At 40.3% G+C, this 12,462-nt stretch overlaps 1 protein-coding gene across 1 annotated transcript; it reads right to left on the reverse strand.

Annotated features, from left to right (window-relative positions):
• Positions 1-1,292: 1,292 nt before the first annotated feature.
• LOC142840498 (E3 ubiquitin-protein ligase RNF168-like) lies at positions 1,293-2,537 on the reverse strand. The gene has a single exon (XM_075956990.1). It carries the CDS (start codon positions 2,535-2,537, stop codon positions 1,293-1,295), a length of 1,245 nt encoding a protein of 414 aa, XP_075813105.1.
• Between the last annotated feature and the right edge of the window lie 9,925 nt (positions 2,538-12,462).

Raw genomic sequence — 12,462 nt, forward strand, 5'->3', positions numbered from 1 at the left:
ACATTTAATTTTTCTATGTTTTAGCACTGGGAGCCAAACCCAGGGTCTGAATGCTTTATAGTCAAGTATGCTAGCTACTTCTTAACTAAACTCCCAACTCCTATTTTTCAGAACTTTTTTGAGACCTGGCCTTTCAATGGAACCCAGGTTGGCCTTCACCTTGTGATTCTTCTGTCTCTCTCTCTCCCAGGTGCTGAAATTACAAGCACAGGCCCTAGATACCTTACTATTATCTCAATACATATAAAACTTAGTATCAATAGAAGGGATACTATGTGGAAATAAATGTCATTATTTCAGGTTCCTTATCATAAAATCTTTTGCTGTTACTCTCTTGGGACAAATGCCTATCTTTCTATTCTTTTCTTTTTTTCTATCTGTTTCCCCACACCAGTGATTGAACTCAGGGCACATTACTACTAAATTATACTTCTACTAACTTACTCCTCTATTCACTTTATCCTATTTTAAGTTTATTGTTTTCTTTGGTGTGGTTTGAGTGATAAAAGGTCTTATCATGTAGTTCTCTGGAACTTAACTATGTAGACCAGACTGGCCTCAAACTCAACTGAGATCTACCTGACTCTTTATAGCACTCAAAACAAAAGCAAAACAAAACACGCAAATGAACAGAAAACTGTTAACAAGCTTGTTTGAGTAGCAAGCAATTGAGTTGGGAGTACAAGACCTCAAGAGGTCTAGTGTTCGTTCACAAGGCTTTTTATATCCATAAGAACTATCAAACTTAGTTATCACCCCTACTAACAAAAGAGAGTTATTCATAGCACAAAGGCTAGGCACCCTTGCTTACGACTTGAGTTTTACAGAACCACATTTCTATTCTCTCTTATTATCAGGGCCACTAAAGATGAATGCAGGTTGACGTAGTCACCAACATCTGTAAATACAGCACTCAGAAGGATGGCAGGAGGATCGCAAGAGACCCTGTTTCAAAAAAACCAACAAGACAACAAAGACAGTGAGGGTGTGCCCATCATATGACAATTTTAAATATTTAATGATACATTACTAGGTTATATCATAAAAAAGACAACTCACAGTGCAGTGTTAGGGTTCAAAACATTTGACCGCGGCATTTTGTTAACCGCTCAAAATATTTGAAATATTCTGGAAATCCCTTGGCAATGGGCACAGAAAACTTTGTTTTTAATTCTCATCCTCTCTAGCAGAGTTTGGCATCTTTTCCCCACTAACATTAGCTAAATACTTCTACTGCATCTCTTAGGTAGGTGATTAATTTAAATCTTAAATACTTTGTGTTACTTTACCTTTCAGATATCCTTATCTTTGGAAACCTCTCCTTTTGCTGAAGTATCTGGAGGGAAGGCATTGTAGTCACCCTGCATTTCTCTCCATTCTTCATCAAATGCTTTTTGAAGCTCCAATGCCAATTTTCTATCTTGATCTTCTTGTTGATACTTCTTAAAATACATATGCTCCAATTCGATCAGCCTTTTGGTGACAAAATTGGGTGTTTCCTCATCATCTAAGGAAGATTTGGGGGACATTTCAAGATAAGTGCCAGGCTCACCAGCTGCTTCAGATGAAGATTCCTTTCTTTCATTAGTATGTTTACTGCTCGAAGGGGGAGACGTTTTATCTTTTGCCTCAGTTGTGCTGTTTCCAGTTTCCTCGCTCTTGCCTGATAGACTGCTTCCATTCTCTGTTTCGGCAGAAGAGTGAGCAGTAGCTTCTTCTAGTTTAATGTTCTTAAGTGGGACATCAAAGAGGTGCTTAGAACAGCTTGGTTTTTCTCCATCATCTTCTGAAGTGCCCACTTTCACATCATAGTCGTAAAACGAAGCACGAAGTGCATTTATAGTACCTTGGTTTGGGATCTCAGGACCTCTGGAGCCGTCAGCCGCTGGCCTATTTTCCTTAGTTTTCATTTTCTGTCCCATACGGCTCTTCCCATCACTGTCAGTTTTCACAGGTATTTCCTTGCCATCTTGCACAGCGTCATACTGTGATGCTGACTCAAGCTGAGACTGAAGAAGGGAAGGCTTTGGAACCGTGTCGCAATGTTTTAGTTTGCATTTTTTCTTTCTTGGGGATGTTGCTGTATCACCCATGCTGAGCTTTTTAGCCTCCTCCTCCCTTTGCCTTTGTTCTTTCATTCTGAGATTTTCTGCCCATAACCTTTCCTTCTCCATGTCCTCTGCCAATAACTGCCTTATGTATTCCTCAGAAGCTCTGGTTTGTCTTTCCATGGTGTCCTGGCGCTCAGTCTCCATCCTCATCATCTCCTCTTCATATTCTTTCCTCAATTCCCCGGGTTTACTTAGCACCTGAGCTGGCAGAGCATCACTTAAGACCCACCACGACGGCTGTTCCTCCTCAGGGTCCCTGTGTCTGCATTGCTCTGGATACTGTGCTTGAATTCTCTGCCACAGTTCCTCATTGATAAGACTATTTATATGAGTGTGGTCCAAAGCCCACGAAGAGACCGGGGTGCGGCAGAAGGGGCAGGATGAAAATAGTTTTTGGAGAAGTGCCTTAAAGCACGACTTGCACATCGTGTGGTTACAAGGCAGAGTTATGGGCTCTATGAGGAATTCCATACAAAGGAGACAGTGGCAGTCATCTAAACACAAGGCCTTGGCTTTAGATAAGGCCATTTAAACAAGTAAGTCCCAATTTACACCGGTACCTCGGCAGCCTGATTGGATGTTCCGTGCTTAGCGGCAACAGCAATGGCGCTGAGAGAGCTAGCGGGCACTTCCGCTGTGCGTGTTTGACATCCGGTTACAGGCCCGCCCCTCCCGGTCCGGCCCCATTGCTTCCTGGAATGTTCTAGAACTTCTTTCCCGTGTCAGCCCTAAGCGAGAGCTTTTAGCCAGTCTTCCTACTACCTAACTTAATGTATCCCTCCGAGGAGACTTGGAATTATCATTCTATATTGTTTTATATAAGACAGGGTCTGACTTCGTGGTCCAGAGCAGTCTTGAGCTTGTGATTCTCGTATCTCAGCCTCGTACATTCTGGGACTACAGGAATGCTGCAGCCGCAAATTCCTGAGCTCGAAATTCTTAGTTTTTGTTTAGGTTTTCCTTCAATATACAGTCTCTGGGGATGATGGCTAATTATTGATTTTTCAAAAGTTCAGGTGTTTTGTGCTAGATGGCAAGGGACTGGATTCATTTCAAGCACCTGCCTTTTTCCCCGAATGAAATCTTGCTAAGTGATGCTGTGTTGGAAACCAGGAACTAACAGCAAGATACTGCACAGTAAAATTAGTTCTCTGCCAGGCCTAATTTACAGTCCCCTCCTGGGAATAGGAGAATGTAAGCAGCCCTCAGTCACAGCAGAGCAGATCTTATATATAGGTCTTCCATGATGTTTGCAAACAAGCAAAGTTAAATAAAAGCAAGAAATTTTGCGGTTAGCATTTAGTATAAATTCATCTTCAGAGATTTGACATCATTGTGATTGGTCAGTTTCAGAATGCCTCGTCAAGTCGACCTGATTTTTTGGAGTATCTCTGTCGTCTGATGGATTCAAAAAATAAAAACGGTAAAAAAAACATAGGAATATGGATCATATTACACATAAGAATCAAAGTCAAAACCAGGACTTTGAAAACAGATCTGGTAGCTGAATGATAAGAGGAATGGAAGCTCTGGATTTTTTTTTTATAACTTGGCACATAATGTGTGTGAATTACCCACATTAAAATCAATAGTGCAGGCAAAATGGGGAAATCAGCTTTGATATTAGCTGAGCTTTATTCACATGCCACATTGAGAAACATTACTTGATCTGGCAGTTTCCTTCTTGGAAATTGTAATGTGCTTTAGGATACAAAAGATTGGAATTATCATGCATAAAACCCTTCTTCTCTGCTGTGGATCTATGGATCAGGGTTTGAGCACTGGCTGCTCTTTCAGAGAACTGAAGTTTGATCTATAGCACCCATATGTCTGTTCAGAATGTCTTCATTTCCACGAGATCCAGTGCCCTCTTATGGTCATCCATGGAGTTGCATGCACATGGTGCACAGACATTTATGTAAAACATTCATATAAATTAATAAAATACAATTTAATAACCCTGTGTCACTTTCTAGTACCAGCTCTGGTAAAACGTGCATTATCAAAAACATATTTTTTCAAAAGTATCTGTAAGCACATTAAGCAAACTAGGAGTGTCTGTAGTGGCTAGGAGGCTTGAGATCATACCCTTTTGTAGAAAGAAAAGCATTATCCATGAAATAAATTGATCTCTTCTTTTGAACCAATTATAAGTTTTGTTTCATTCTAAATATATCTTCTTTTATTTTTATTTTTTTATTTTTATTAATTTATTTATTTTTGGATTTTTCGAGACAGGGTTTCTCTGTAGGTTTTTTTTTTTTTTGGTTCCTGTCCTGGAACTAGCTCTTGTAGACCAGGCTGGCCTCGAACTCACAGAGATCCGCCTGCCTCTGCCTCTCGAGTGCTGGGATTAAAGGCGTGCGCCACCACCGCCCGGCATATATCTTCTTTTAGTTGAGAGATTATGACACATAATTTTCAGAAAAGCTTAATTTTTTAATACATGTATACAGTGTATATACACAGTCTCTGTGTGTGTCTGTCCTTCACAAAGGGTTTTGCTCTATCTTTATTGAACAGTACAGAAAACATCACATGAGAAAGGAACAGGATACAGAAATCTTTGACTTTTGCAATGATTTATGTCACTGACTCCAACAGACACAAGTAACAGTGTTACAAACACCATTGTTTACCAAGTACTATCTCGAGGTTATATTTGACATTTATGGTGGACATTCATTTTATAAGATTGATTTCCAACTTTATTTTTCTGCCTTTGGAAGATGATCATCCGAACACACATGCCTTACTATGAATCAGGTGCATGGAAGAATACATAACAACATTAGAGCTATGCATTACCTTAGGTTGTAAAAGTTGATTTACGTGTCAAATGTACATTGTGACATTGTTTTCTTTTTCGTGAGATTTTTTTTTCTTCAATTTATAATTCATCTTACACACCAACCACAGTTCCCTCTCGCTCCATCCCTCCAGCTTTCTTCATGTCTCTCCTACCCAATCTACTCCTCAGAGAGGGTAAGGCCTCCCATGGGCGTCAACAAAGCCTGGCACATCAAGTTGAGGCAGGACCAAGGCCCTCACCCCTGCATCAAGCCTGAGCAAGGCATCCCACCATAGGGATTGGACTCCAAAAAGTCAGCTGAAGTGCCAGGGATAAATCCTGGTCCTACTGCCAGGAACCCCACAAACAAACAAAGCCACACAACTGACACGCACATGGAGAGGGCCTAGTTTGGTCCCAGGTGGGCTCCCCAGTGTGACTCTGTTTTCTTAAAGGCAGGTTAAACAAACAAGTTGAGTACACAATAGGATAGCACTTTGAAGTCCCAAGTGACCTCAATGTGTACTATTAGCTTTGTCTATGAGGTTCAGCTAAAGATTTTCAGAATATTGCGGTGCCACAATGTAACAATCAACAGTCTTAATCTAGCTGGGAACTCTGACCACTACATTAACTGTAACAGCACACACAAAACCTGCACAGGTACCAATGAAATGAAATCCCAGCAGTGAGAGGGGGAAATAGATACAAGGTCTATTTGCAGTTGATACCTCCTGGGTAAGGCAAACATCAGAGCTTTCTCAGAATGTCATTGAGTATATCAACCACAGTCCATGGCATGCCCCATGTCCAGGAGTAGCAGGCCAACACAAAGCAGACATATTGTTTTATTTTTGTTATTGTTGTGTATATAATTTGTTTTGAGTTGTTTGCACTTTTAATTATTACCTTTTTCTTTTTTCCATATAGGGTTTCTTTGTGTAACACCTCTGATTTGTCCTGGAACTTACTCTGTAGACTAGGCTGACCTCGAACTTACAGAGATCCAACTGCCTGTGCCTCCTGAATGCTGAGATTAGAGACCTGTGCCACTACCATGCAGCAATTACTTTTAGTTTGTCTTGGTTTTCATTTTGAGAGAGTCAGCAAATGAACTTTTATTCATTTATTCATTATTTATTTTCATTTTCCCCTCAACTGAACCATTTCTTTCCAACAAGTCTACCTGCTAGGTTCATGTATCTTTTTTGGCCCCTACAACTTTTAATTAGGGTTGCCTGCATGAGAATTAGTGTGGGTTATTTGGTTGAGTAAAAAATATGAACTTATCAGTGACTATACCACGGAGGAATATGACCCCCTCCTCCATTAGGCAAGCCTTTAGCTTCGCAGCTAAGTGTGGAACCTTATGAGGCCCTCCCCATACATGCTGGAATATTAATGGGCTCAGGCTCAGTCTTGTGGAGGTCTTGTGCAGCTAAACAGAGTTTGCTGTGACTTCTTGGGTGCGACAACCATGTCATGTTCAGAAGAAAGCATTTCAGAACACGTCTGAATCCTTTCCCTCTTATGTTAAAATACAGTCTCTCTGAAAACCATTAAAGGCTTCAATGAGAATGGATTATACGAAGAAAGGACAGTGTGTGTGTGTGTGTGTGTGTGTGTGTGTGTGTGTGTTACAAAAATTGAATGATTTCAATAGAGGGAATAATATGGCTAAAGCTAATAAACAGGCTAGAGACACGACACAGCAGTAAAAGTGCTTGCTGTGCAACCATGAGGATCAAATTGGGCCCCAAACAAATTGGAAGTCATGTGAATACCTATAAGTCCAGTTCTGGGAAGGAAGGAGACAGAAGGGTTTCTGGGGCTATCTGCCTTTTTACCTAGCTGAGAAAATGGAAGCCCCATGTTCAAAGAGAGAGACTGCCTCGACGGATCAGATAGAGAATACTAGAGGAGGCACCTGATGACTGATTCTGATTTCTTGTGCATTGTCTGCAGACACATGTGTCTGCATGGCCATACACGTACACACACTCATATGAATACCTGTATGCATAAAAGTGAGCAAATCTTTGAAGATAAGACAAATGATCAAAATCATATTGGTCATTAGAAGAAAAATTATAATTGCTAAAGTATTGATATAGTAGGCATTGCTGCATTCTGTCTTGATACCTGTTTGCTATACCCATATATTTGCAAAACATGCGTGCTTCAAATTGAATTAGAAATTACTGGGTTGCTGGGCGGTGGTGGCGCACGCCTTTAATCCCAGCACTTGGGAGGCAGAGGCAGGTAGATCTCTGTGAGTTGGAGGCCAGCCTGTTGTACAAGAGCTAGTTCCAGGACAAACTGCAAAGCTACAGAGAAACCCTGTCTCTAAAACAAAAAATAAATTCCTGGGTCAACGTTTGGTAAATAATCTATGAATTTAAAGACAGGAGAATGTATCATGCACAATAGTACTTGTGTGGCATTTGTATGTATGAATCTGCATGGGTAGTATGTATTCAGTGCTGTAAGAGTTCCCACACCAGTAGCCTTTAAGTTACCCACCCACTTGGGTGTGGCCTCTTATACTATATATGAAAATGAAAAGTCTGGGTCTAGGCTCTTTTCCAGTTACAGGATTCCCTTGCTGTTTCCTGTTTGAGCAGAGTACTGTAATTTGTGAGTATACTTCTAAATAAATAACCCTTCCTTATACTCAATTCTGAGCTCTTGTGGGATTTCTTTTAAGAGTCCTTCTTCAGTACAGTACCTGTTAAGATGCTTCATTGAGTTGTACTCATTTTTGAATTGATCTCCTGTAAGTTCTTTATTTGAAAAAAAAATTGGTTTTGGGTATTGTAACCTATACCTGCAATCTTAGTAGAAGTCGAGAATTCTAGTAGGAAGTAGAGACACAAATATCAGGAGTTCAAGGCTAGCTCCACCTACATAATGAGTCTGAGGCCAGCCAGGTAGGCATGACACCCTGTTTCACAAGTCAAAACAAAAACAAAAAACTATTTGAGACTGCTCTTCAAACCTAGCCTGGAGAGGCCCCAGGACTGCCTAATACATGGTTCAGTTTCCTTGTGCTAACTGCCATCTAGTGGTCCTGACTTGTAGCACAATGCACTTCCTTTAACTGGAAACTTAGGAATTCTCTTCCTTTTCCCCTCCCTTTTCTCCTTTTCTCTCTTCCATTTGCTTTATTGTTCAGATCTGGGAGTGGCGGTCAGGGCCATGGACACGCTAGGTAAGCTTTGTACTACTGAGCTACTCACCTTGGCCATTGATGTTTAGTGGGAAAGGGTTTTGCTATATTCATCAGAATGGCCTCATATTGTGATGCTCCCGCCTCAGCCTTTCTAGTGCTGTGGTTATAGACATTCATGTCCATGCACAGACCTAGTAAGCAAAGTTATTGCTTTTCCCTTTTTAATAGCTGGATAAGCAACTTGAGTTCGTACAAATGTTTCTATATATAAATGTATGGAACATAAATATATACATATATGCATGCACACGTATATGTGTATGTGTGTATTGTAGTGGCATTTCACTTGTATTTAATAAAACTTGCCTGAGAAAGAGAGTAGAACAGCCCCACTGGTCAGTCTCAGAGACAAGTCAGTGGCAACATGCACCTTTAATCCAAGTAGCCACTCTAGTTGTCATAGAAACTGGGCACTACAAACCTTTAATCCTAGGTTTAAAGAGGATTATAAAATGGGAGGAAATAGTTCTCGGAATCATTCTCATTCGGAGATTCCTGGAGGCAGGACAGCCATTTTGGACTGAGGTCTACTAAGAGTCAGTGTCTGGCTCCTTTGCTTTTTGGATCTTCAGTTTGAACCCCAAATTCTTTCTCTGAGATTTTATTAATTGTGTTTCATGTGTTCTTTCACAAAGACACTGTTTTGGACCAATTCTACTAAAGAATATATCTTGATATATTTTATTTTTAAATTTTGTTATATTTTATGTGTTAAAAACACTGTATGCAAGGACATTTTATAGGCCTGGAGGACTGAGCATAAGACTCAGTGGTACAAAAATCATAGTGGTATGTATGAGGTCCTGAGTTTGAACACAAGCACTTTTTACAAAAAGCCGTTTCAGAGAAATAATAGTCATAAATTTTACAGGTTAACAAAACATTGTGAGATGCCCTATGTTTTGCAAAGTTAGGGTTAAGATAGAAAACAATCTTTCAGAAAAGAGTGGTGAATGTTTTTGAGAAGGTATCATAACCTAAAAGCCTGTTGATAGATGGAAGGTTTAGTAGGTAGCATTATATGTACTCTTGGACAGAAATGCTGGCGGTGAGGGTCCAGTATGGGACGTGATTCCTTTTGTGAGGATCTGGAGACTAATAAATCATAATTGGCATTGATGCTAAAACACAGCTCTCCCCACAAAGGGGAAAATATTGTATTTTGGAGCCAAATATTAGCAACGGTACATCCAAACAGAGATTTAGGGCTTCCCGAATAGCCAAGTTTGAATGAGGTAACAATTGCACAAACTTTTTATAGTACCAGAACAAATAAAAGTAACAATTTAAAGCACTTTTCAGATATATTGATGGGCATATCAGGTAGAAGGGTTATATCATGCCAGGGAGAACTTTGTAGGACTTGCTTCAGTGGTTCTCAGCCTGTGGATCATGACCTCTTAGGGGTCACATATCAGATAGTTACATTGAAATTCATAGCAGTAGCAAAGTTACAATGATGAAGTAGGATCAAAAATGATTTTATGGTTGGGGTCACCACAACCTGAGGAACTGTATTGAAGGGTCCTAGCATTAGGACGGTTGAGAACCACTGACTTAGACATTATCTGACAGCCCCTTAATAAAAAGCTAGGGTTTTGTTAATACATTGCAAAAGACCTTTAAAATCTGTTACAGAGTGACAGCAGGGGTCAGGTGGGTGTGTGGGTGGCAAGGAATGATTATTAAATATATAGGGTAAAGATAGCCCAAGATAAACTATTTAGGTCCTGGAAACAAACATTCCAACCTCTCCACATCATTAAAATTTTAATCAGTTATACTTCGCAGACACAGCTTTGTTTCTATGAATTCTTGTATAAGTTAGGAAGCTCAGAATGCTGGCATTAGTTAACTGGAAAATACATATTCGACAGAAGACTGGAAATGCTACATATTACTGCTCTGAAAAGAAATGCCTAACATATTTCCTAGTTTACCCACATTTCAGATCATCTACTGAGTGAAGATTTGACTTGTGATCCTGCCATGGCATGGTTTGACCTTAATCTGCCCAGGCAACTATTAAACACTAGCTTCCTATTTTCTGTGATACATTGGCAGCTAGCTACCTTTAGGCATTTTCAGACTTGCCACAATTGATATCTTGGCTCCTAATACTTTTTAATGTGTCTGAGTGTTTTGATTGCATGTATGTGTGTGCACCATGTGCATGCCTGGTGCCCTGGTAGGCCAGAAGAGGTGTGAAATCACCTGGAACTGCATTTTCTGATGGATGTGATCTACCACGTGGATGTTGTGAACTGAATTCTCATCCTCCATAACAGCAGAAAGTGAAGAACCTCTCCAGCTTGGGTCCAAATTCTTTTTCGTATAGCTTTCTTTTTTAGTAGCATTTGTCAATTATATACAATGTTTCATAACCTTTTCATACATGTCTATAATACAGTGTAATCATATTCACCCCCAATCACACTTTTGTCCCTTTCCCACCTGTCATTGGCCTTGTTTACAGCAGCACAGCTGTGTTCTTCCTAAGACCACATGACCTAGATCAGTGAGTGTACCATTGCCATAAATTGTCTCCACCCACCCCCTGGCAACCATTAACTACCTATAGCTCTTTAGGGAGGGGGCTCATGAGCTACTCCCCCAAAGCACCTGTTTCCTGTGCTCATGGAGGGGTAGGTCATGTTGCTTCCTTGGCAGGATCCCTGGCTTCTATCCACTTGATGCTAACAGCTCTTCTTTATGGGTGCTGGGGATTGAACTCACGGCTTCACGCATTCTAAGAATGTATTCTATGCCTCAGTCTTCTGTGAGTGAGCTCTGCCACAATTAGTTTTCAAACTCCAGGACAACTCTTAGGATTTAAAAGAATAATCTCTGGGCAGAAAAATCTTAGTACCTGCCCAAAGGAGACAGAAAACGACAAAAAGCCATGCCTACCACAGGATGAACAAATGGTGACAAGGCAGAGAAGAGGAGCTGTATAAAAAGCGTGAAAACCCCTGAAGCACTACAGAAAGTACAGTTAAGCTCTGGCCACTATCGGAAAGAAACAACAGCAGAAAACATTGTAGGCTTTTTGAGCAAGGTGAGCAGCTCCAACAGAAGAACCTCAGGTGGGTTTTAGGGACTGTTCTAGGGGGCAGGAATTCTGGAAGGAAAAGTCCATTGACTCATTAAAGGGCTAATTATTCCTCCCAATTAATTAGCATCACTTAAGTTAAGGCAGCCATTCTGTAGGGTATTTCTTTGGCCAGATAATTGGCCTGCCAAACTGGATTTTTTTGAAGTATATTTTAAAATTTTGATTATGCATGTGTATGTCCACATAAGTACAGGTGCATCAGGGGCCAAATGCATTATATCTCCCACAGCTGGAGTTAGAGGTGATTGAGCCATATGACACACGTCCTGGGAACTAAAGTCTGGTCCTCTGCAAGAACAGTAAGTGTTCCTAAGTCCTTAACATTCTCTCCAGCCCCTCAGATTAATTTATGAGGAGACAATGACACAATTCTGCTGGAGATGGGTTTCATTCTTTTTATAAGTACACTTTTGCTTTGTTTGTTTTTGAGATTACAGTAGTTCCCCCTTCCGTTTTCTCTCTACAATCCCTCCAACACACCTCTTCTTTTGCTTAGGTTCCACTTTTAGCTGAATGGCAAAATCGTTCTCTTTATGGGCCCTTCATGCTCCTGTAACAGTTCTCTGACTAGGCAAACTTGAAATCATTTGAGAAGCAGACCAAGCACATTTAAGCTTTAAAAAGTGTCTCTAGTCATTGCTGTGACCGAGAGTAAAACACCACCCTCACTTCACTAAGCAGCCCTTTTCTAGGTGAGGGGAGGTTAGCATCTTCTGGAAACAGTCTCTGGACAGTGTCCAGGGTCTGTCCTTTCCAGAACAGCAATGGCCATCCTTTTGAATCACTTTCTCCCTGGGTTTTGTTTACAGTGTCATATGGGCCTGTGGACTTACACTAATTAGTTTAGAACGGACAAGAAAGGGAATAGTATTTAATTAATAGGATATTTGTATCAGTTTCTATGAAAATTCGTGAGCATAAGTATATTTTTATTTGGATCAACTCTGATTCAGTAATCAGATACTGGACTCCTACAAAGCAGAAATTTGTCATCTGGTCATTTTTATGCCAGGTGTTTTGATGATCAAAAGTTGTTAAATGTTGACATGCACATTAATAACTAGCTCTGTTGAATAGATCCAAAAAATGCTGTTTCCTACCTAAAATGAACAAGAATGTGTAAAATTTCACAGAAACTATTGATGAAGAAGTTAGGTCTAACTGTTCTGGGTTCAAGCCTGACGCTGCCTATGCTAGCTAGATATGTTAACAT

Source organism: Microtus pennsylvanicus, chromosome X, assembly GCF_037038515.1.
Source record: "Microtus pennsylvanicus isolate mMicPen1 chromosome X, mMicPen1.hap1, whole genome shotgun sequence".
Taxonomy (NCBI): domain Eukaryota; kingdom Metazoa; phylum Chordata; class Mammalia; order Rodentia; family Cricetidae; genus Microtus; species Microtus pennsylvanicus.